The sequence below is a fragment of the Argopecten irradians genome, chromosome 9, assembly GCF_041381155.1.
Source record: "Argopecten irradians isolate NY chromosome 9, Ai_NY, whole genome shotgun sequence".
NCBI classification, from domain to species: domain Eukaryota; kingdom Metazoa; phylum Mollusca; class Bivalvia; order Pectinida; family Pectinidae; genus Argopecten; species Argopecten irradians.
This window is the reverse complement of record NC_091142.1, coordinates 29,957,183-29,984,856: the sequence shown is the minus strand read 5'-3', so window position 1 is coordinate 29,984,856 and position 27,674 is coordinate 29,957,183. Positions and strand designations below refer to the sequence as shown.

The 27,674-nt window shown below is 34.8% G+C and overlaps 1 protein-coding gene across 2 annotated transcripts in view; it reads left to right on the top strand.

Annotated features, from left to right (window-relative positions):
* The window catches only part of LOC138332029 (argininosuccinate lyase-like), a 79,093-nt gene extending 52,021 nt beyond the window's left edge, over positions 1 to 27,072 (top strand). For both annotated transcript variants that reach the window (XM_069279963.1, XM_069279965.1), the window contains exons 12-17: positions 22,316 to 22,400; positions 23,069 to 23,128; positions 23,545 to 23,628; positions 24,718 to 24,798; positions 25,360 to 25,466; positions 25,834 to 27,072. In XM_069279963.1, coding sequence (XP_069136064.1) covers positions 22,316 to 22,400; positions 23,069 to 23,128; positions 23,545 to 23,628; positions 24,718 to 24,798; positions 25,360 to 25,466; positions 25,834 to 25,975 — 559 coding nt within the window. In that variant the 3' untranslated portion in view covers positions 25,976 to 27,072. The remainder of the gene's footprint in view (positions 1 to 22,315; positions 22,401 to 23,068; positions 23,129 to 23,544; positions 23,629 to 24,717; positions 24,799 to 25,359; positions 25,467 to 25,833) is intronic.
* The last annotated feature ends 602 nt before the right edge of the window (positions 27,073 to 27,674 follow it).

The window sequence follows — 27,674 nt, the reverse complement described above, 5'->3', positions numbered from 1 at the left end:
TGATTAATTGCAAATTATGTATTAAATATTGAAATAGTATTAATGTTGTTTAAGTTAATTATTGGTTACAAATCATTAAATTTCTTTCTCTGAATATAATAAACTTCTGAAAAATTAGGAAAAGTCCACCAGCCGGAAGGGGAGATACTCCATTACATAATCAGGTATCCCTATAATATAGAAAATGAGTCAAAGATTTATGGAATAAAACCAGATATACCAAACCTTTTATATAATTCAAATTTAACCAGGAAACATTGGTTCCACCAGCCTTTTCTGTTTAAAAAATAAACAAATAAATACAACCATAAAGATCAAACCCAGTAATGAGCACAAAAGATGCATGTCTTTGTCCGTAGGACTGAAATCTGTACATACGAACCATATGTTTCCAGAAATCTTGAATGAAACCAAATAGCATACACCATTCAATATGTTTCATCTAACAGAAAAAAGATATTCACAAAATGGTTTTTTATCATCAGTATAACATAAAAATGGCATACTTTTTTAATAACCATAATTAGACCCTAATATTACAATTAACTCAATAACATTTAGTTTACAATTGGCTTACCTGAAATTGAACTCGTCCCGGAACCCGAAATCCCGCATCCTAATCTGGATTGGATGTCAGCGCAGTCCCCCCTCCCACCAATTATAACTGGCAGGTTATAAAGACCACACCCCAAACTAGACCTTATTTAATACAATGGTTATTGTCACCCTTTGTTGATTCCCAATATCCAAATGTATAAGCTGTAACATTAGGTTTTTATAAACCTTATAAGGCTTTCGTCACTCCAATATGACAGAGGACAGACTGACCCCCCCCCCCACCCCCCCCATTTTCTCTTGATTTGATCCGCTAATTCCTGGTTCTCCTTAAACCGGAAAATGTTACAGTTCCGTGAACCAAATTTGACAACTGAGGAGACCTTGCCACCGCGCACCCTATGTGATTGTACCCAACTGATGTTTAACGCACATGTCTCACATTATAGCCGTGATAAGTACCTGGTAATCTACGTTTTATGTACTTTAACTTACTGGCCAAATGCTATATAAACTTGCATGCATAGTCACAGTGACACGTTTATTTCTAAAAATGGCGGAACTTACCTTTGATATCTATGGACCCACTCAGCTCCAGTGACTGAATCTTATACTTCAGGTTGAGTTGCTTAGAGAGCAACCAACTAAATAATTTTACATAGACCACAGTGTTAAACTTTGTTAAAGTTTTGGAATTATTAAAATTAAAGAATATTAGTTAGGTATTGTGTTCTATAATTTAAAGTCTAGGTTCTCATATAACACTAAATAGTAAAAAAAAGTTTGGGTCCTTCTGCTCAAACTCCAACCAGGGTAGCTTTATTGAAATCAGGCGCATTTTGCACTAAAAAATCCTGAAATTCTAATGCTTTTACCTATTCATTATCAAAGTTGATATTTTGAACCTAAATCGCAATATGAATTTCCAAATTCATATCATGGTTATCTAGGAATAATTACCTGTCAGAAAACATTTTTACTTTTGAAATTCATAATTAGCCAGCCAATCAGCGGCCGGGTTAAAATTCTATCCTGGGCTCAATCTTGTATACACAGGGGCCATTTCGAAGGTCTTTTTTCTATTTAGTTGGTTGATCCCTATAGCAGAAATTAAAATTCCAATACTCACCAATGTGTAAAGTGTATTCCGGCTGTATGTCAAATCTGTAATATGAACTTAATCGGTCAAGTGGTTTGTCCAGGACAGGGCTTCACCTTCGGACAGTCACCCGTGGAGTAATTCTGAAAAACATGAAATATTGATTACAGTTACACACTGTGTTGATTAATTGCAAATTATGTATTAAAAATTGAAACAGTATTAATGTTGTTTAAAGTTAACCATTGGTTATACTCAGGGGCCATTTCGAAGGTCTTTTTTTTTATTTAGTTGGTTGATCCCCTATAACAAATTGTGAGTTTTTTTTCAAGTGTAGTTCACAGTCTACCAGTTCCAAACAAAAAACCTTAAGATTAGAGAGGTTATATGTATAGCACATTGACTTACTATTAGCACATTGACTTACTATATAATGTAACTACTGCACAAAATACTCTCCTCATTGGACGGGGGGATAAAGATTGATGATGATATAATATCATACATATAGGAGTATTTATTGCTATCACAGGCCAAGTGTAATTGAATTGCCACCATGATCTGGTCTGACCCATATAAAAGGTCAGTTGACATTTCAGACTTTACCTAGGCCTATATTTATTATATTAGGAACTGTATACATATATACCGACCTGTTTCACACGAAAGGTCGGCTATCAAACGGTCAAATTCCTATTTCGATCGACACGATCTTGCCGAAGTGCTTAAAAAAACAGTGTTAAACAAAGAATATTGCGTTGCAAAACGCATGCTCCATACTGAAAAATAGTCAACTATTGACTGTTGAATTGACATGGTCCTGTTTCAAATAGTAACCCCATGTAGGTCACTATCTAAGGAGAAGTTCTTTCGATACCTCTCGGATCAATCTTATTCATACCGATTCATATCGAGTCCTTTCCGTAATATATAGGTTCCGAACGTGTAGTCGACCGCCATTTTTGACCACCCATTAACTTTTCACTTCGGCAAGATCGTGTTCGATCGAAATAGGAATATGACCGTTTGATAGCCGACCTCTTCGTGTGAAACAGGTCGGTATATATGTAGGCCTAATATAATAAATATAGGCCTAGGTAAAGTCTGGAAATGTCATGACCTTTAATAATGGGTCAGACCAGATCATGGCGTCAAATCCTGGTGATAGCAATAAATACTCCTATATATGATATTATATCATCATCATCAATCTTTATTCTACCCCCTCCAATGAGGAGATATTTGTGCAGTAGTGGAATTATATAGTAAGTCAATGTGCTAATAGTAAGTCAATGTGCTCATACAATAAACCTCTCTAATCTTAAGGTTTTTTGTTTGGAACTGGTAGACTGTGAACTACACTTGAAAAAAAACTAAATTGGTTATATGGGTGGATCAACCAACTTTAATAAAAAAAAGACCTTCGAAATGGCCCCTGAACATACATTAACTTAAACTGATTTCAATACTGTTAATTTTTAACATAATTTGCAATTAATCAAACACAGTGTGTAAGTTCAACATTTCATGTTTTCAGAATTACTCCGCGGGTGACTGTCCGAAGGTGAAGCCCTGTCCTGGACAAACCACTTGACCGATTAAGTTCATATTACAGATTTGACATACAGCCGAAATGGGGTACACTTTACATCATAGGTGAGTATTAGAATTTTAATTTCTGCTATAAAAAAAAAATATAAAGAAGGGATCAACCAACTAAATAAAAAAAAGACCTTCGAAATGGCCCCTGTGTATACAAGATTGAGCCCAGGATAGAATTTTAACCCGGCCGCTGATTGGCTGGCTAATTATGAATTTCAAAAGTAAAAATGTTTTCTGACAGGTAATTATTCCTAGATAACCATGATATGAATTTGGAAATTCATATTGAGATTTAGGTTCAAAATATCAATTTTGATAATGAATAGGTAAAAACATTAGAATTTCAGGATTTTTTAGTGCAAAATGCGCCTGATTTCAATAAAGCTACCCTGGTTGGAATTTGAGCAGAAGGACCCAAACTTTTTTTCTATCTAGTGTTATATGAGAACCTAGACTTTAATTATAGAACACAATAGCTAACTAATATTCCTTTGTTTTAATAATACAGTACAAAACTTTAACAAAGTTTAACACTGTGGTCTATGTAAAATCATTTAGTTGGTTGCCTCCTCTATAGCGAACGCAACCGGAAGTATAAGAGTCAGTCACTGGAGCCGAGTGAGTGGGTCCATTGATACAAAGGTAAGTCCGCCAAGTTTTAGAATAATACGTGTCACTGTGACTATGCATGCAGTTTATTTAGAATTGGCCAGTAAGTTTAATGGTACATATAACGTAGATTCAGGTAATTAGCACGGCTATAAAAACGTGTGACATGTGCGTTTAACATCAGATGGGTACGATCACATGGGTGCGCGGTGCATGGTCTCCTCAGTTGGTCAGAATTTTAGTTCACGGAAACTGTATGCATGTTCCGGTTTTTTAGATGAACCAGGAATTAGCGGTCAAATCAAGAAATTGGGGGGGGGGGGGTGTCAGTCGTCTCTGCCATATTGGAGTGGCACGCCATAAGGTATAAATTACGTTACCAGCTTTATACTTTGAAATGGTACATTATGGTGGAGACAATTACATTGTATTACATAATGTTAGTTTGGGGTGTGGGTTTTTATACTGCCGGTATATTGGTGGGCGGGGAGGGGGTGGGGGTGTACCTTCCTAGGTAAGCAATTTCAAGAAATGTCCTGATTATTGTAAGTATTAGGCTAATACGATTTAGTAAAAGTATGAATTTTTGTTATAATGATGAATAATACATTTGTGAATATTTTTTTCTGTTAATTGAAACATATTAATGGTGTTTCAGGGTCATTCAAGAATTTCCGGAAAATTATATTGGTTGTTGCACAGAATTCCAGTCACGGAACAAAGACATGCATATCTCTTTTATTTGAGCTCGATTACAGGTTTGATCCTTTGTTTTTTTTATTTTGTTTATTTTAAACAGCAAAAAAGGACTACTGGAACCTTGCATGTTCCTGGTAAATTTGAATGATATGTAAAAGGGTTGGTATATTGGGTTTTCTCCTATCCAAAATCTTTGACATTTTCTATATAATATAGGAGGGTACCGTGGATATGTAATCAATGGATTATCTCCATCCCCTTGGCTGGGGGACTTTTCCTATTTTATTCATTATATTCAGAAAGTTTAATGATGTAACCAATAATTAACTTAAATACAACATTAACACGATTTCAATATTTAATACATAATTGGCAATTAATCAACACAGTGTGTGTAAGTTCAAGATATTTCCCATGTTTTCAGAATTACTATACGTTTTTTACTACTACTCCCGGGTGACTGTCGAAGGTTGAAGCCCTGTCCTGGACAAAAACCACTTCCACCGATTAAGTTCATATTACAAAGATTTGACATACAGCCAAGAAAATACACATTTTACATCATAGTGAGTATAGGAAATGTTAATTTTAACTATCCTTCCTGCCTCTAGGGGAAAAACCAACTAAATGAAAAGAACGAACCCTCCGTTCTTGTCTTCCGCATATGGCCCCCCCCCCCCCTGTGTGTATAACAAGATTGAAGACCAGCAGATAGAATTTTAATGCCCGGCGCTGATTGGCTGGCTTAAATATGAATTTCAAAAGTAAAAATGTTTTTTTCTGAAGTTAATTAATCCTAGATAACAATGATATGAATTTTGGAAATTCACATTATTGAGATTTTAGGTTCACACTTTCACCTTAGATAAAGAATAGGTTAACATCATTCAGGATTACAGTATTTTATAGTGCAAAATGCGCCTGATTTTCAAATAAAGCTACCCTGGTTGGAGTTTGAGCAGAATGACCCAAAAACTTTTTTTTCTATAAATTAGTGTAATAAGAGAACCTAGCCTTTAATTATATGAACCACAACAGCTAACTAATAATATCTACCTTTGTATTAATAATACATTTACACAAACTATTAACAAATGGTTTCACACTGTGGTCTCTGTACAATCATTAAGTTGGTTGCTCTTATAGCACGCAACCGGAAGTTATAAAAATAGTCAGTCACTGGAGCCGAAGTTCTAGATTCATGATTGTATATGTTTGTTTAAGGGGCCAAGTTTTAGAATAATACTTGTCATGTGACCATGCAACCAGTTTATTTATAATTGCCATTTTTAAGTTGATGTGAAAATAACGTATGTACCAGGTAATTTTGCACGGCTTATCGTTGTGGCATGTTTTAACGGAAGATGGGTACGATCATTTTGAAATCGGTTTGCAAGGTCTCCTCAGTTTGATCAGAATTTAGTTCAACGAAACTGTACATGCATGTTCCGGTGAAGGTGATGAATAGGTTGGGGGGAGTAACAATTGGTGGAAGGGGTGGGGGTTGTGTTTCATTAACAACATGGCATTTTTGCCAATTTTCATTAATTGTACTGATAAATTGTAAAAATTAAATAATAAGTATTTAAGCAAATTTTATGTTTTATATTATATGTAATAAAAAATTCATTTGTGAATATTTTTTAAAGTGAAATAATATATTATTAATGATTTTGGTGGCAGGGTAATTACTAATCGAAATTTTTGATAAAACGTTTTGATAACAGCGTTTTTATGAGTGGTGGTTGTAGCACGGATAAACATTTTTGTGACAACTACATACATTACCATCCATGCAAATCATTTAAAATGCCCCACATTTTTTTCATTTACATAAAAAAATACCAAAATTGTAAAGTTTATTTGATACCTCACTTTGTACAACATTAGTCAATTGACTTCCAAGATTGGGGTTGATCAGATTTCGGCTTTTTCTTAGATAATAGTTTCTTTTATAGGCGGGGGGGTTGGTCATATAACAGTAAAAAGGAAGATAGTTTTAATTAATTATACAGGGGATCAAAAAATCGTCGTTAGTGTGGGGAGAATTATTTTCAATTTGATAACAAATTTCTCTGACAATCGGGTCACTCAATCGCGCTTTTGAAGATTATTTTACTACACAATTAATTGTTGTAAAAAGTCAATATTGATAACCAGTTGTTTACGGTTATACTGTCCAGAAGGTTTTGAAGTTCTTCTGGACAGATTTTTTGTTAACAATATTGGTAAATAGTTTAATTTTTGAACAATTATATTGAGAATGCTAATCAATTTTATAATTTGAATAGAGTTGCTGTCAATACAAGAGGTAACTTTTTAAATGGTAAAAGTCTATAAGTTGCAGTAAAGCTTTATGGGTTACTTTCAGTAGTATTTACATTCAGGAATTTTATTTAAAATTATCATCCATTAAAAATTATCGAAATGTCTCGCTGTCTCCGCGTCGGCTTATCTCTCAAGGGGGACAATCGCGGTGACATGTCACCATGAATCGTCACCGAGAATCTTCAAAGCGGCGTCTCCGCGACCCATCGTGATCACGGTGATCCGCCATGTCACCATGATCCGCGGCGATCGTTTCATCGCGGATCTTCAAAGCGGGCGGTCCTCCGCGGATCGCGGTAGCACAGTCCCTGAGTGTCACGGTGTCAGTGTTACGCTGGCAAAGATTACCTGAGATATGTGTTCCGTCGGCAGACGGTGAAAATGTTGAGTCATATCGAAAATATAGAACAGTTCATTATAGAATACGATATGAATATAAATAATTGATAATCTTTTTCATATTTTAATGTGATCGTAAGATACTTTTCAATCAGAAATTTCCAATGTTTTTAAAGCTTTTGTTTTTCTCTAACACAAGTGACCGATAACTTGGACACGCTTGTTCATTGGTGGGCAATTTTATGAATATTAATCCTGCAAAACTTGCAATATTTATTTAGCAGAACCTGTAACGGTAAATAACTTCTGTCACTAAAAAGATTCCCCGTCTTCTGGCATATTTTGTAACGACATTGAGAATGAAACCAACTTCATTTTAAGCGAACCGTTAACTTTACAGCGAGAAAAATTCTTTTAAAATTTGGAACGACTTTTGTCTTCTAATGATCTACAATTTCTACAGGATTTAGGCCTCTTTATTAAAAACTCTGAGGAAAGCGGCCTTGATAATTGTTTAACTTGTTGTTTAAATATGTACTGTGTGTTCTATATGTTTTTCATTGCCCTTTTGTATGAATGGTTAAGGGTTAACCTAATCCTAACCCTAACCCTAGAAAATAATAAAGCTGTTTTTATGTCCCACACTGATCGGTGACACTCAGTGGAAAACATTTTTTTTTTTTTGATTGGCTGACCAAAGCAAATCCTCTGTCGATAGAAAGCGTTGCTGTAACATGAATATATGTTTTTCAAAATCTCTTTTTTATTAATCAATGTATTCAAGAGTCATAAAAACGTATTCATATACGTATAAAAAGACAATCGTACAAGTATTTGCTTGTCTCATGAAATACATACATGTTTAGAGTATTTAAGGTGAATAATCGACGACTTTCTACATTTGTATGTTACCGTACTGCATAGCTGTCCTAATTCGAATACAGCGTTGATAAAATAACTACCGCATTGTTTACATTAAAGTTTTTTTTTACTTAGCGATGGGTTTAATTTCAATGTGGCTTATCTGAATGATCTTGAATTTTATAAGAAACCGAGGATAAGAGATATGAAGCTTCAGATAAATGTGTTATAGATGTAAAATTGTAGTATTTAGCCGCTAATGCTTCATATAGTTAGCGATGCATATGCCGTAAATCTCTAAATATTTATTATAAATATTTCAGGCAAAATGGATATATAATAATTCAGGATTGTAAGATTTTCATGATATAAGATGTGGGAAATTAAGTTACGTATATTTTTGGTATAATAGATATGCATGTTGATAATGTGATTTTGAAAAGAAAATGTAATAAAAAAGTCAGAAGAGTACTAATGTTCTTGCTGTGACTTTATCGCACAGGTGTTTCACTGGTAAATCGTTTTCTAAAAGAGACTATAACTTACCTGTAATTAGCCCCTATTGTTCTCTATTCGTCCTTATTAAAATAGGATATAGCTCGTCATTTACCTGTACAACATCGATCACCATGGGATGTGTTAATTACACGCGTCCTAACACCCCTTCCTCCTCCCGACAGAAATAATAAATGTATTAATTATCAAAACTACAAAACTTAATGTGATTTTCACTTTTTTATTATTATTATCAGAAGCATATATCATATATGTATATATGTTTCTGTTATTATTATTTCTGCGAAAGCAATTCAAATATTAACGAAACTGTCTTACAGAACATTAATGTCCAAAGCAATTTTTTAGAAAAAATCCACGACAATTGAAAGATTACTCACGAAAATAGCTAAAACAGATAATAAAAATATATAAAAACGATATTACAGACACGCTGGGTAATATTGTTCTTGTTATGTTGAAAATTATCAACGTACGAAGAACGCAACTCGGGAGATTTGTAAATAAATTCGTGAAGTTTAAAAATCATTAACATGACGAGTTTGAACACGGAAAGAGGTGAGATTTGGCATCTACATGTAAATATTTTTAAACGCAATTATTTATATATTAGTACTTGTATTTATATGAAAATGGAAAAGGGAATAAAAAGATGTAAACGTTTGCATTTCTTCAGATACAAGAATGTCCGTAATGTACGAGTATACCTACATCTACATGTAGAACACGTGTTCAGAATTCGAACTGAGCAGGTACGTTATATTGTAAGCCTTCACACGTACTGTACGCGTGTCAAATCAGACACGGATATACGTTTTTGTTCATATCAATAAAAAAAAACCTGGACAATTAACTTCTCACACGTGTTCGTTGTTATTTGTACCTTGAATCTCTTCAATTCCCAGCGTGACGCGCACGGGTATTTTACCTGTACAGGTATAAAGGTCACGACAGGTGTTACCTTGTGTCGACCCTCTGTCGCTGGCCACGGGCGGAGTTCACCTGTAATTAACACCTTCTTGGGAGGGAGATTAACTCTATACCCAACTTACCTGTGCCCCGTACAATGTGACAGTACATTTCACGTACTGTCGTATTTCAAAGTTTTGATGTTTACAATATGCTTTCTTATATATTACGTTGGAATGAATTAGCTTATCACACTTATACATTGTATGAATAATTATTTGTTTGTAACTGTAAATTGCAGAGTTGCTTGATGTGATATGTGATCAAATAACTTTGTTTCTTACACCGGTTACAAATATACGTAGAAAATTGTCGCAATGCAATTTTACAGTAATCTTCAGTGTACATCTGCATCACTATCTTCATCGTTGTTGTCATCAATGATTTTGCATAATTGACTTAATTTGAATATAGATAACTGGAAGGGGAATATTTTCATTCTTTATATCTTGACTATATGCATGAAACTATATAATGAGAGAACTGCAAATGGCGAAACACGAATTCAAATGTTTAATCTTTATTACAGTAGCTGTACTGTGGCGTACATGTATGTACATGTAGTACGTACATTTTTAAATGTACATGTGCGATCCTAAAATCGATGCCTAGTCAATTGTAAGCAATGAACTTTTATGTACACATATACTGTATATCTATAATTATAAATGCACACCCTAGTAATACAATGTATAATCCTTTATGAAAAATATTCCGAGAATACGTTTTCCATGGTAAGCGGAAGAGCCTTTCGACAATCTGAAAAATAAAACAAACGTAAACTTGTGATTGATGCGGGAAACACTATAAAATGTTACTTATTACAATTGTTGAGTTATGAAATATCGATAATAGAAATCAAGCATATAGATGGAAATTTGATGTAATGCATTTTAAATGTGTTTGTGTGAAAATCGTTTATTCGTCATTTCGACACCATGATACTATTTAAAGTACCGGTATACGCCTGATCGCTTCACTAAAATTATGACATTGTGACGATAATATTATCAATAAAGTGTTGTTGTAACAATTTGTTTGTTATTTCTTAAAATATCGGATAAATATGACCCTTACAATAATACAATTCTCTCTTAATACATACGGTTGTACACGTAATTTGTAAACGTACACATGTACGTGTAAAGTGGAAACTTCATATCGAGTTCAGTCGTGTTTGACTTCATTGTGTTATTATCAGTAAAGAGATGTTGTAATAATTTGTTATTCTTAAAATATCGGGTGAATGAGACACTTTAGAATAATACCATTCTTTCTTAATACATACAGTTGCACATGTAATTCATTTTGTAAACGTACATTTTGTACCTGTAAAGTGGAAACTTCGTATTGAGTGCTGTCGTCTTTGACCTCATCGTGTCCATATAGTTTTCATAGGCAAATGTTTATATGGTATACAGAAATTTTAATCCTAAACATACTCCCGTTTTTTATACTTTCGTTTGTATTTCAGAACGTCAAGATCCGTAATTTATTTACCGTCAAGCCATTTCCGTGATTATAACAATGGTATTTCCGGTCTATGCTTGCCGATCGTTTAGCGTTTTGCGTAAATCGTTATTGCGTTAATCGTTGATCGTTAATCGTTAGCAATCGTAAGCGTTAGCTAACGGACGGATTTTTTGAGTTACGTTTGCGTTAGGCTGGGAACGTTAAACGGTTCAGGTACTGTAACTATCTATGCAGAAATGTCAGCAAAACTTGGAAGACAGCATTGGAAAGGGAATAATCCAATCTCCATTTTGGTGTATGACATTTAGGATCGGTCGGTAAATAAAGAAGAAATCGTGAATTAAAAACTTTTTACTTTACGATTGCGCTTCTCAATTTTATAAGTTATTATTTTAAAATGAATCTTTCCGTCCTTTTGTATGGGCGCTGCTTAAGCATTCCGTGTAAAATGGAATATTTCATACTATTGATTTTGATTGATACATAACTCTATTTACCATATACGTATCGTATAGATTATAGATACCATATATCACCATGGGATGTGTTAATTACACGTGTGTCCTAACACCCCTTCCTCCTTCCGCGGTGAGTTATGTACCTGTATACTTCACAGCTGGTTGCATGTGTGGAGAGTAGAGCCATATAGTGAGTAAAATACAGGTAAGTTGATAACTATCGATACAGAAATGTCAGCAAAAATTGGAAGACAGCATTGGAAAGGGAATAATCCAATCTCAATTTTGGTGTATGATATATTTAGGAAAGATCGGGAAATAAAGAAGAAATCGTGAATTAAAAACTTTTTACTTTACGAATGCGCTTCTCAATTTTATAAGTTATTATTTTAAAATGAATTCTTTCCGTCCTTTTGTATGGGCGCTGCTTAAGCATTCCGTGTAAAATGGAATATTTCATACTATTGATTTTGATTGATACATAACTCTATTTACCATATACGTATCGTATAGATTATAGATACCATATATCACCATGGGATGTGTTAATTACACGTGTGTCCTAACACCCCTTCCTCCTTCCGCGGTGAGTTATGTACCTGTATACTTCACAGCTGGTTGCATGTGTGGAGAGTAGAGCCATATAGTGAGTAAAATACAGGTAAGTTGATAACTATCGATACAGAAATGTCAGCAAAAATTGGAAGACAGCATTGGAAAGGGAATAATCCAATCTCAATTTTGGTGTATGATATTTAGGAAAGATCGGGAAATAAAGAAGAAATCGTGAATTAAAAACTTTTTACTTTACGAATGCGCTTCTCAATTTTATAAGTTATTATTTTAAAATGAATCTTTCCGTCCTTTTGTATGGGTGCTGCTTAAGCATTCCGTATAAAATGGAATATTTCATAGTATTGATTTTGATTGATACATAACTATATTTACCATATACGTATCGTATAGATACCATATATGTACCTCACAAATTACGCAGTGTTTGTGTGAGCATATACACTTAAACACAATACAAAGTACTATTTTTTTTTCTTCGATTTGGTCTTATATTTATGGAAAATTGATCTAATAATTCTGAACAAAATTGTCTAGAAATACATGCCATAGTTCGTGTACTAATTCCCAAACCCCCTATTTTTTGATGACATCAGTCTATATAGAGACCGTCTTATTTAAGACTTCGTGTCTAATTTGGTGACCGAGTCGAATATTGCAGCGGTGATCTAATTTTCAGTGGCGGGTCTAATTTTGATGACCCAAGCCTAATTTTATAGTGGTGGTCTAAGTTTCAGTGACGAGTCTAATTTTTAGCGACTGGGTCAAATTGTGATGGCTCAGTCTAATATTACAGCAATTATCTAATTTTAACGACCGGGTCGAATTTTGATGACCTCAGTCTAATTTTATAGTGGTGGCCAAATTTTCAGCGACCGGGACTAATGTTGGTGACATCAGTCAAATATCATAGAGACGGCCTTGGGTCATTTGTCTAATTATTCAAAGGAGTTCACTGACATGTCCTTATTTTGTGTTTTAAAGTTTCTCTACTAGTTTGAATTTTGACACCATTTTCTAAAAAAAAATATCACTTATTATCTATGTCTTAAATTTATTCGACGGCCGAATTACGACGACCTTATCTAAACTTGCCATCACTAGCTAGTATAGTCTATTTCATCGTGCACCTGTCTTAAATTATAGCCAGGTCTAAAGAAAATAGTTTGAGGTCGATAACTAATTTGTCATGACTTACGTTTTCATAAGAACGGTCTTGTGTATGTATAGTGTATCGTCTCTAATGTAGCTTACGACCGCTTTATAGCTATACCAATATACTTCCAAGAATTCATGTTTACAAGGATTGATGTTTACAATAAGAACTTAAAATAAAATCGGTTTCTAAATATAAGTTTCATACACATTGTGAAATGAAGATGACTTTTATTTTAAGATAAATGTGTGCAACCCTCATCCGCAGACTACACTCTTCAGCCTCCCGCTGTGATAGACAGATTTACCTGTGTCCGGCCAGCTAACTGGTCATCGGAAGCAAGGACGAATAAATCCATGTCGGAAGATTATCCAGAAGCCGTCAGTATCATCTGTCTCTGGCGTTAAGTTATACGTAATGTTGTTCATTAATAAAATTCTTGCAATATTCCGGACGAATTTTACGTAGGTATGTCGTCACGTGCCGAAAAATGTCCAAATATAACCACTACAGCTTGACACGTATGTGTTGTCATAGCGACGGCTGCCCCAGATCATAGCCACGGGCGTTTACCTGTAGACTTTTTTTCAAAATGTAGGGTGTGCAGTCAGTTATGGTTTTTGATTATCGATAGACATCATGTCTGTGAACATTTAGCAGCACCATTGAAATTTCGATGATGAGTTTTATTTATATATTCGTCCTTGATATATTATTATATATCGTGAAGTATTATTTCGTATTATTTACAATAATAAAATTAACCAACCTTGTATACAGGCGGAGGAAACTTTCAAGCTGTGACAATGATTTTATTTTCATACATGTAAACATACCGTTGTGTAAATATTACGAACTAATATTTCTGCTACCGATCTTGGTAATTAAGGGAAAAGTCAATTGTTTTCTGTAATCAAAAGTGATTATTATTTCTTTGGTAAAATTCCAATATTCCCAGTGACTACACATACACATTGAATACATGTATCATATCAAGGACTGATACGTCCTTCATTATGTTATCCAAGACCCGACCCGGGTAAGCTGATGTCTCCTAGTTCTTTCATGATATATGGCATGATTCTAAACAGAACGTTTTGTATATAAGTAATTATGTCTAACAATATATCTTGAGAGCAGATTTATTTCATTTTCGTGAATTGGCGGCTTTAATTATACATATAAAGTTTTGAGAACCGCCATAACACAAATACATATATGTATCATTTAGTGGAGTGATATATATATCGATCCATTTTTTCTGACAAAAAAAAAACATTCAGCTTTCATACTGTACATGACTTGTTCATATTTTTGCTGAAATTCATTCATTAATTAGTGTCTTTATTTATAAAACAGATCATGCACGGATGTGAAGAAAAAACTGAGACTAGAGACTTCTTAGCTGATGTCACGCTGTGTTGTAATCTCTAACTGTATACTTCGCTGGTCAACATCGTCTCAATACGGTCTCATGAGAGGGGCCAGATTACGTAAGAAAGAGAAACTATCCACGGGAGTGAGCAAATTGACCATCATGTAATTTCAATTCACACTGTACACAGGTCTTGGCCCAATTTGTACATTACATATAGCAAGTGTATCATGTGTATGTATTTTTCAATCAGATTGATGTATTTTTATACTAGAAACAGTAATATTATTTACAATGGCATATCGAAAAAAGAACTATTCAAAAGCAAGGATTTATAAGTGAAAACTAATAATTCCTTATCAAAAGTAATGCATAATGTCAGAAATGATATTTCTGATAATTGCTAGATTTCGGATATTCAATTCTTTGTGAGTTTTGGTCAATATCGATCATTATTTGATATACATATGATAATAATGATAATTCATATGACCAATAAACGTACTGCATCACTCTGTAGATGATTGCTTAAAACAGATATTTAGAATATTTTGATATACTATCCAAATCTTTGCTTTAAAGAAAGAAAATCACGTATATTGAACAGAACATATTCAAATGAATATCAGGATTACGAGCCGCACACATCTAATACGTATACAAGGTGATCCCTTTAGACTATTATTTTAGCATTAGTTCAAATGCAATACTTCGTAATATATTCATATAATCATATCATCATCCTAATTGGTCAAGAAGCTTATAGCTTAATCATACCGAGGATCAGGTATAATTGTGTGTGTGTATATATATAGTTGTAAATTATCATAGCCCCATATCAGACATACATTATTTGTACTTTACACTACAAAACAGCCCACTGCCGGTAATGACGTCACAAGTTCGGTTATTCCCCCAAATCAGCAGTCGCATGAGTCGTTATACAGGTACAAATTGAGCAATTTTGAGGGAGGTATCTCGGTATAGCGGCCGATTTTTATGCGGTTTTGATATCATTGTCAGGAAATTTAACAGAATAAAATATCAAAATATAATTTTCCTTTCCGTGTACAACATAAGCGAGTCAACATGAGCCATATGAGCGAGGTACTTCGACAGCGGTATCGTTGCCAAGACCAAGGACGTATATGAGACTTATAAATCCTTGCCCAGACGATTTTTCCTGAGATGTGCATAAGGCCATGCGATTTTTACGGGTTTTTTCTTTAATTAATTTAAACGGCGCTTTAATTTCAGCTAAATTTAAGTGTCCGAATGAGAACCAGAGAGACAGCGATTGGCGATATATGACTGTTAATTAACTAAATCTGCCGATATATTTGAAATCTTCTGATCCATGTTACGTGTTTAGTGAATAAAAGGATAACATTAATTTATTAATTTTTAATTCATATATATCTAGAGATTCTGCACTATATGTGCACTACCTGTGATGTCAAATACCAGTACATGGTTTCGCTGGTAGATCGTCGTGTGACCAAGACAAGGGTCATACCTCTTAGCACAGGGAAATACCTACCGTGATCCAAGATGTCAAGAGTTTTTACACTTGGATACAATTGTAAGTGTAACAAGAAGTGAAATTATTGAACCTGGAATATTAAGCATGACATGATGGATGATTAAAAATACCTTTACCATACATATTGTTGTTGAACACCAAAATGTGCTATTCTAACAATTTAAACTAGATCATTTAAATAAGTAGAGATAATCACTCACCGTAGTCCACACCAGAATTACAAATCGAAACAAATTTTTTACAAAATTGCATCAGCAAATCAAAGTGTGAATTTTTTTTCTATACAGAGACATCATCTTGTAAATCCTTGAGACATAAATAATTTAATTACTATTTAATGTATATTTTTTATAATATGATCATGTCCTAGCTATTATGTACGGTGTATTACTACTTACCAGAATACATCGTCTAACCGATATAAAATTATTTCAAGGATGTATATACATAGAACTCATCATCACAATCTTTAATTGTGAACGAAAAGTTGTATCTAAATTGAAATCATAAATGTTTATCTGTACATTCGTACATCTGAGTTTAATGTAGCAGTGGAGCTCCGATAATCTGGATAATACCACATGTACAATAACCGTACTAAAGTTTGATCTTCTATCGAAAACCAATGTACCATAACTGACTGCACACGCTACATTTTGAAAAAAAGTCTACAGGTAAACGCCTGTGGCTATGATCTGGGGCAGCCGTCGCTATGACAACACATACGTGTCAAGCTGCAGTGGTTATATTTGGACATTTTTCGGCACGTGGCGACATACGTCCTTGCTTCCGATGACCAGTTAGCCGGCCGGACACAGGTAAATCTGTCTATCACAGCGGGAGGCTGAAGAGTGTAGTCTGCGGATGAGGGTTGCACACATTTATCTTAAAATAAAGGTCATCTTCATTACACAATGAGTATTGAGAAACCGATTAAGTTCTTGTTGTTCACATATAGCACCATAATTAGAGTTCAGCGAAAACCTAAATTACTAAAACAACATGTCCCAACCTCTGACACTGGCACGTCATTAACGCACCGATTACATAAAAGGAATTTGTGGTAATTGAAACTTATTAATGGCCAGTGTCAAGCTATCTTTTTTATCGCTATTATGAATAAACACTTAGATGTCAATTGATTTCGTGAGAATTTAGGAGGGTAATTATTGGTCACAAATCTAAATGATAATTTATTTTATTTCGTAATTTACAAAATTAATCTAAAAGGTTTTCAATAGTTACATAGAATTGTAAAGCATTCTACCCTTAGATTATGTACACTAGTACAAATACATGTACTTTAACTTAGTAGATACTGTGTTTCAATCGAGTTTGTAATAGCCAAAGAATATCTTCTCACTGGCGAATGTGGGTGTGAAATCATCTCTTTTTGTAATATAAAGTATATTTGAAATGTTGTAATTTGCACTTATGGACCGTAAGGTCCACGGAATAAATTGAATTAAATAGGAGAATTGAAAAGGGTGAATTTAGTGCTTATTAGTGGTCGTTGGGACGATGTTCGATATTTTCGGTAACATTACGCCAATATAAAATAAGATACAATGCAAAATATTTTCAGATTTTCTTTTACTCCGAGACATTACGATAGCAATATTTAGTGCACTCAATCCAGTGACAAAGCGGGGAAACCCATATCGATCGTAAACAATCGTTAAGCAAGATGAATAACTTATAATCTTTTGAAATTCTCTGTAATGTGCACAACTTTTATGACATACATGTTAATACAGAAACAAGACCCGAGTGTGCTTGTATTACAATGGAACACATTTTGTCAACATCGCTTATAAATATACAGTTAATATTTGAAATTAAGAAATACAATTCACTTATAGTTATAATAATATGCATATTCAGTACATGTATTTAGAACCATGCATACCGGTAAATATTTTGTTCAATCTACTATACATTTTGTGGATTTAACTCGGTATATTCATTTGTTCACAGCACGTTTCTATGTCATCATCTGTAAATATTTTACGATGATTGGATAAGACGTCATAAGTTGTAATATCTTGTGCCTAATCCCTTTGTATTTATCAAGGTAATACAAAATATGTAATTCCTCTGTACACCAGAGCGAAATTCACAAATAATTACAAATGTATTCATCTTTCAGTTTCTTATAATTAAAGTATCATTTTGTTGGCTGCTACTGTATAGGATGCCGAATTTACGGCAGTGTCTAACTGAAAATCGAAAATCAAATAATAGATTTAAAAACAATATACCGTATTTCTGTATTATCTGTTACCTAGTAAATGGACAAAAACGAACGATCAGTAAGAAAATGTCAGTACAGATTCAGCTCAGGGAGGTTGACACGTGCAGTAAAAACTTATTTCTGCCATTATAACACACATACACACACACATATATATATACATTAATAATTTATTTAGGTCAGTCAACAAACATTTTTGACAGAAATTATAACAAACAGTATCTCAAATGAATCAATACCTTGCCAAAACAAAAAAAAACAGTTACAAATCAGCGAACATACGACCGCTGCCGACAACCAACTTTACAGGTAAATTTTAGCCATTCGCCATGATCCCTGCTGACACTCGGTGACCGATCGTGCTACGATCGCGGGGGATCGCGGAGGTCATCGCAACACGCGATGGTCACGAGGATACTCGGTGACGGAACCTCGGTGATACATCGGCCCATCGCGGGGGATCATCGCAACCCTTTGATGGTGACGACGCGTCGCGCCAGATCACCGTGATGGGAGGATAATCAATGATCTCAGAAGTTCAGCATACCAATGTGAAGCTGTTGGTCGATACCGGAGCTACTGTGACAATCTTGTCACAAGAAGTGTATGAGAGAATTCCACAAGAGCGGAGACCAAAACTCAGAGAAGTTAAAAAGGAGATCTTGGCAGCTAATGGTAGTGAACTCAGAGTCCTTGGTCAGGGAGGTTTTATGATAAAACCTGAAGGCTGCAGGGATGTTTACTTTGAGGCAGTAGTTGCACAAATAAGTAATGAAGGTATCCTTGGCCTTGACTTCTTGAGATCAAGAAATGGTCTGATTGATCTGAAGCGTGGATCGCTAGTTCTAGATGATATTCCTGTTGACACAAGGTATGAGGGAACACTTGGATGTTTTCGAGTTGTCGCTACTGAGAAAATAACCATTCCTGGTAAGAGTGAAATGATCATTACCGGACAAGTGAATGTTCCTATGGGTAAACAGATGGAGGATGAATCACTTATTATAGAAGGTACCAACTCCTTTCTGAAGAATGAGAAAGCTCTGGTAGCCCGATCCTTGGTGAATAGTGAGACTTCTGTTCCAGTGAGGCTCATGAACCTGCAGGAGGATCCACAGACCATTTACCCAGGAACCAATATTGCTCATGCTAGTCCTGTATCGAGTGTGATCGAGACAGTGCAATCCTCTAGTGATGCACCATCAGAAAAACTCAGAGAAGATTTGGATCAACTATTAGAGAGATCAAAAGAACATATTCTGAAATGTGGAATTGAAACTATGGAGAAAAAGACCTTGTCATGCCCAAAGTGCAGTTACAAAACTTTTAGACCTACTAATATGACCAGGCACCAGAAGCGCCATGATGCGGCAGGCGATGTTCCGAAAGCTGCTGGAAAGAGTCTGAATACTGCATTATCTTCTAAGAACTCTCCGAAGGCTCAACCTTCTACTTCAGGCGCACTTAGCAAAGCTCACTCACCAGAGACCGATGTGGAGAGCTGGAAGGGACAAGACCCTGGTGATCTTCTCGGGGAAGTTTCAGATTCATCCGTTGTGCATGATGATTCATCCTCCGAGGATGACTGCCTCTTGGCAGGACGTGCAATAAGAAAACCTACGAAGCCGATTCCTGTCATGGCACCAAAGAGAAGGGTGGACCCTAAGGATCCGATCAATATGGTTCCGATGCCAGTTGTTTCGAAGAAGCTACGTAGTTCCATCCCTACACAGACCGATTTTGAAAGAGCGGATGCATCAACACAGACTGATCCCTATGAACCAGAGCTAAGACAGCAGCCTGTGAACAGAAAAACTGTTACGAAGACCACCAGATACTCGGACAACGGCCGAGATGTCGAGCTGGTGGAGTATTGCGAATTCTTTGGGGCAGAGGCACTGGATAGGTCCTACTGATTACCCGCGACAAATTGATCGTTTTCTTTGTCACAACCACCAATAAATCCTTTATCTTTAATCTATTTTGTATCTTATAGTTATCTGTAATGGCACGTGAGGACACGTGTTGCTCGGAGGCGTGGGTAGTGTGATGAAATACGGTTGTATTACCATGCTATCCGGAATCGCTGTCTGCTCTATTTTTGTCTGTTAGTTTCGCCGTCAAGTAGACGCTTGTAATGTTAAGCTATATGTGAGTTAAGCGTTCTAGAGCCTAGGATTATTGTAAATAGATGGCGCTAATGTCGTTGCCCGGCAGTATATAAAGCCGCGGTTTTCAACGAGATTTTTCTTAGTGTTGGACGAGCTGCTGCTGAAGTGAAAGCACCTAAGTAAATACAAGGTAAATATAGATGTGCCTGAACAAGGCTTGCCTATATACGTCAGTTGATAATAACTTACGGTAGAGTTGAGATCGGAGATTGACGTGCCTGAATAAGGCTTTCCTCCTCCGCGTTATATACTCTGGAGAGTAAGTTGTAAACTGAGCCTTGGGATTGCTCGTTGAATGATTACGTTTACATGAATCATTGAGAGTACTAGTGATTACTCTGTGAGTACTCGGTAATATGTAATGATTGTGTGTGAATCATTGCTGGAGTGATTACTCTGAGAGTGCTCGGTAAACGTGAGTGCTCAGTAGCAGTGAGTACTGTGAGTGCACAGTGATTTTGAGTACTCGGTAGCTCGGTAGTGTTAGGCCTTAGGGAAAGGTTCTTAATAGATAATATAACATTGATTTTATCGTAGTCTGGTTATATATGTACGAGTAGGGATTATCGAATACACCCGAGGTAGGGGAGACTACTCGCATAGGCTTATAGATAATTCAGTAGTTGTTGCTAATCATTTAATAATTATTCTGATCTGTATGATTTATGCTGTTTGTATATTTTGAAGTTAAGTTATCACGATCACTCAGAGGCACTGAGTGATCAGTAGGATTGATATTGTAAATCATAATATTTAGGGATAGATAGAATCACAGCTAGATCAGCTGTGTATTATTTGTATATATTTGCACTGAGTAATTTGATAGGAACAGTACATAATATAGACACTATAGATCATCAGTTCATTGTGACTGGATCGGACCCGGTAAACGTCACACTACCTCTCTAGGGACAATCTTGGATTTATTTATACAATGTGCAATATCATTCAACAAGCCAATGGGATTTAGGTGAAATTCTTAAATATTGTTGAAACAATATCAAAATAAGTATAAATCTACAGTGTAGATGATTGGGAAATTTTAAATCAAAAGTGGTGCACAAAAACAAGGTTTCAAAAAGCGGGCTTTTGAGTTAATGCATTAGATAAGTGTTAAATGGTGAATTCATAATAAGGAGGAAAACTCTATTTGGGATATATACATAAACTCTGTGGATGTGTTTAATTGCGCATCAATAGAGGATTTAATTCTTTTCATATTCATTGTGAGGGATTTTTTTTTTTTTTTTTTTTTTTAGTTTGGAATTAAAAATCATGGAAAATTCCGGCAGGTTGTGTGTTGTGTGTTAAAATAATTATGGGATTATGCCCGGAGACATATACTCAACCGTATTGTGTAACCTCCCATATGCTACCTTTTACTGTCTTATAAGTGACTGTCTTACATTAGAGTCACTTATAAGACAGTAAAAGGTAACATATAGGACAGTTACAGGTAATGGTCCGATAATTCGGGAGTTAGAGCACAGAAATAACAATAGATGACATCACAACTATGTTTTAATAATCAAAAGACCACGATTGATGTTGTTGGCAAGTTTACAATTCTCTGATTGGCTATCAAATATCGAGTACTGCCAGTGGATAATACCTTTTACCTGTTCGCAAATTTCCATGAAAGTGTAGGAATTCATTCGAGATACTCGATTCAGATTTTTATTTAATCTTCATATTCCTGAGACTTCACTACAAGGGTAATATATCATTGTTTTAGTACAGGAAGCAGTCTGATGCCCCAGAAAAAGAACGCAGACAGTTTAGAACTTATTCGTGGAAAATCTGGAAGACTATTTGGGAAGGTAAGCAACTACATGTATATGTAATATAAACTACCAATCACAACTATTTAACGCTGTGTCCGTATTGATATTCGATATTTGTATTTGCTCTACATACCGTTCACGTACTTATTTTGACGCAATCAAATTAATGCAAACGTTATCGTTAACAGGTCATCGCAATGATAAATTTGTCGTAAATAGGTCATCGCAATGATAATTTCGTCGTGAACAAGGTATCGCAATGATAAATTTGTCGTAAACAGGTCATCGCAATGACAAATTCGTCGTAAAAAGGTCATTCGCAAAGATATATTCGAATATCATATAAATAATGTACATAAAATATAATTAGTGCTACCATATTTCAGTATAGCGTTTCTAGCGTAAAAATAGAATAACAGCTCAATTAAGCAAGTTCAAAGTATAACTTCAGAACAATAAAGTCTTTCGTCGTTTTTACTCTGATTAAATTGTTTCCCTTTAATATCGAGGTGATAAGTGCCGTTATATGTCTGTTGTGTCATTGTTCAATATGAAACAATGTCCTCTATTTATAAAAAGTTCTCTTAGTTAAAAAGTTCTGCATTATATTTTTATTTGTTTACATTATTTGTATCCGACATTTTATTATTATATAATTATAAATATATTTGTTAATTTTTGTTATGCTATATTTGATGTTTCAGTGCTCTGGGTTCATGATGACACTAAAAGGTATACCTAGCACATATAACAAAGATCTACAGGTAAGCTCTTTCCTCATTTGCCTTAAATTTCTTTCACTCAAGTCTTAAGGTAAGACAAGTAATACGTTTTATATTATTGCGTAGAGATTTCTCGTGGTTGCTAACTTGCCATGGATTTAAGAAAAGGAAAGACATATTTTTTAGTAATTGATATGATAGTAAGTTAGTTCATTAACAGCAAGCGTGTTTGCTTGCAAAATAACTCGAAAACATACTCTATTCTACAAAAGGCCCACAATGACTACTGTACCTAAAAATATTAAAAACACAATATGCATTGCATTGATTGACAATAAGTGTTAAGAATGAATACATGATATTATTTACCATTTTTACATATTTTAATGCATGAGTTGTTTGTATGATCTCTTTTAATTTGATAACAAGAATCTACAATCTCCCGTATTTACCTACAGGAGGATAAAGAGAGTATGTTTGATACTTACGACACACTAAGTGGTATACTAAAAGTGTCTACGGGTGTGTCATCTACCCTTAAGGTGAGTACAAATACCGCATCATTTCATTTAAGCATTGATGTCACTATTTTTTAACTCAATCGGGGTATGAAAGAAATTGTGTTTGCAAACTGTGTGAATCCGCGTAGCGGATTCTCACAAAAGTTTGCAAACAAAATTTATTTCATAATCCGATGAAGTTGAAAAATAGTTCATCATTACTTATAATTAAGTTTTTTAGACTACTTGATGACATAAAATACGTTTAAACGTACTATTCCATTGACATTTCCATGGATTGTTTTTTTTCTAAATCATTACGCAACATCGACGTCGAGTTTTCGGCCATTCTCGGATTTTTTTTCATAATATATGAAGAAAAAATATCTCTCAATCAGAAAGTTGGATTTAGTATACAAATAAATAAAAATTAATTATACTGCCAACAAGTAGAGGCCTTACATTCATTTATATAAATGTATGTGGGTTTTTTTTCGTTTTTTAATTTTTTTTTGGGGGGGGAGTGGGAGGGGGTTGAAGGGTTAGGGTGGTTAACCTGTTGTTGTACAGCATTGTAAGAGGATTTAAAACTAATTGAAACTTTTGAAATCTTCTAAAAGTCTGTAATATTATAGATATTACTATCTTTCGTACTTCTGTAAGGTTTTCTATTTCTCTTTTCCGTATTAAAAAAAATGTAATCTGGTTAAATTTTAAAACGTACTCTTTTTAATAATGTAAATGTTTAGTTTGTCATAAAGATCAGGCTGGAAATAGTAATGTAAATACAAGAGAGGTACCTGTTATTGTGCGAGGAGGCATGGTAACATCTAAGAGCGGATATATATCGTCGTCATTTTCTAAGAAACACTGCCGACATATGTAGTGTTTCCCTATCGCTACCATCCAACTCCTCTAGTTATCCGTGGTTATTTAATGTTTTCACCTATTCCGAATTTGCATATTACAGAGTTATCTGCACTTACGGGTAGGTATTGATTGTGACGTCATACTTTTCGGAGAAAGCGACGTGAATTGCGCTCACAAAACAATGACGAAACAATCGACACCTACCCGCAAGGGAGCTAACTCTGTAATATGCAAAGACGGATTTTTTATGTGTTTTGACAGATCGATCCCGATCGGATGCGGGGCGCATTAAGTCCGGACATGCTGGCTACAGATATTGCCTATTACCTGGTTCGGAAAGGGGTGGGTTTATGTTTTTGTTCTGTTAGTTGCATATGATCAGAAAATGTATGCCTTTCTCATTATTTCGACCAATCATCAAAGATCTATTCAAAAAATGTTGCTAAAACAGTTATTCAGCTTTAAAATGATAACTTGATGATTTTTGTGATTTTAAATATTTCGTAATTTCGTATATTGAGCTTCTCTTGATTCCAGTAATCTCTAAAAACACCCTTGCGTGATTTTAATACAATCGTATTTGGCTGTACCAAATTTGCATAGAGTGTTTACGGCAGGTGTTTTTCTATATGTTCCCAATGCTTTTTTAATGTTTTCACTGAAGTCTCAACACAAAATATATGTTACAGTTGTACTTGCCGTTCGATGTTCTGTACCTGAATTTTGTCGATAACGCCACACTATATAATTTTAATTAGGTTGTACGTAGATGCGGCAATGTGAGTATATTTTACCTATCAAAAAACATTGTTTTCACTTCTTAAACGTAGGACCATTGCTTATACAATACCCCTCTACTCTTAACTTCTTGTTAATTGGTATGATCATTGAATACTGTTTAAGGTTCCATTCCGACAAGCTCATGGCCTTTCTGGCGCATGTGTTGCAATGGCGGAGAAAAAGCAATGCCTGCTGCCTGATCTGTCGCTTGAAGATCTACAGAGTATCAGGTTTGTAATTGAAATGTAAACCAGCAAACAAGGACTTAGAGTGCACTCCGCCGGGGATCGAACTCGGGATGTCGGCATTGTATTGACCAAGTGGTTGATGTTGTTTCTTCGGGTACCGTACCACGACAACTGTTGTTGGTATTGACCCAAATATCCAAACAACTAGGAAGTTACGAACAAAATAAATTCGCACGAGTTTCGTTGATTACCTTTTTTGCGAACATTGCAAGTAACTGTTGCATCATTGTATTTTGATTATTTGATTAATTAATAGAATGTATCAAATTGGAACCATGTTTGTTTGAGAAAATACTTTATTCAAATGAAAAACTGATTCCGTGTGTTGTATTCGTATTTTCTATTACAGTTCACATGTCGACAGTGATATTGCTGATCTTTGGAATTACGAAAACTCTGTAGACCAATACAAAGCGTTTGGAGGAACAGGAAAAGTCAGCGTCCTTCAGCAGCTTCAGAAACTGAACACGTGGTTAGAGGGGATACCTTGATGTTACTGTGATTGTTTAACACTTTTATTATGAAAACGAACAAGGAACCAGCAAACTTCCTGTATGACAGAAGTTATGTTTGCAAAGTATACTAGTACTTATTATAATAGGAAACAGATATGCTTGGTTCGTGGATATATAAGTTATTGTAAGTAGAATTAGACAGCATAATTATTTGGAGGATATTCATAAAAAAAATATGAAGCATAAACATTTAAATCCCTAAAATGTCAGTCAAGCTGTATATTTTCAGAATATTGTGTCATGTTTTGCCAGCCAATTTATGTAATAACAATAATCAAAAGACTAAGAATGTATACAATCTGATTTAAAACTTATCTTTATATTCATGCTCCTGTAAATCTACCCCCTGTTTCATCGCGAAGAAGTGGCATATGAACGAATCATGTTTAATAATATGTATATTTCAAAATGCAAAACACTTTTGCTCGTGGAGCTTCAGAATCAAATAGCCCTCTAGCGAAAAATGCCAAGTCTTGGTTCTTGCGATGCTTGCAGTATTAGGATACTCAGTAACTGCTCATTAACCTTACCAGTCACTCTTTCTCGTATAATAATTAATAATTCATATAATACATGTATATACACGATTGTCTTTGATCACGATTCGTTTTAGCACATTTAAACTTTAGCCCAAATGCGTAAAACTGTAAGTTATAATTTATTAGCGCAATTCGGTGGTTTATTACTTGAAATACACTTTTTTTTTTTTTTTTTTTTTACAAAATTAGCACTATACATGAAATAGAGCTTCAATTTCAGCGCGAAAAGCGCTAAAATAAGTAGGTTTACAGTGTTCGCAAAAATGTTGAAAATAACAAAGATCGCAATATTGTATACGCAAAAATCTAATGGTATTTAATTATCTTTTTCTATCATTTTGGATAGACTCTGGATTACATATCTCCCACATCGGAGTATGTCCATCTCTACCTTCTCGTGACACTTATCTAGCAAATCAGTTCTAGTATGTAGCTGCTGATGTAGCCTATTAGGAAATTATTTCCTTAATTTGATAATTTATTGTATATGTTTTGATAATTTAAGATGTTAATAAATATGTATATTCGTTTAAAGTTGCTTTGTTGGTTTATAAATCATTGGATATATAGTTGATTGCCTTATTCTTGTCGGTTATTTAACCGCCTAGTATGTAGTTTCAGTTTTACTTTGGTAATCAAAGAACACATTAGCACTGATTCAGTGCATATCAACGCGGCAGAAACTCCCTCCACTACCAAGCAAGCATTTGCGAAAGTCTGGGGATTTGTGAAGTCTACGTTGAAGGATCACCATTCCAAGACATCGCTAAAATTACAATACACATACGAGAAACCCTATTACATAAAGGTCACTCATGCTGAACAACAGCTATGGATTCCCCAAACGGGCAAATATGGCAATAATAAAAAAAAATGGGTTTTTACGGGTAGTACCACTGCAAACAAACAGATGCCAACAGAATGTACTTGTACTACACTGTCCATGCCTGTAGCACAAATGGGAAAAACACATGTTGTGGTGTCACGTCTATGTCATAATCCTGATTTCCATGGACATCTGGAGGGGCTGTAAGTTCCATTTGTTGGTTTTGTGGCGAAATTTGGCAACGGCGCAACTTAAAGTATTGTGTGTAGAGGTTTAACCAAACGGTTATCAACGACTATGAAAGATATCG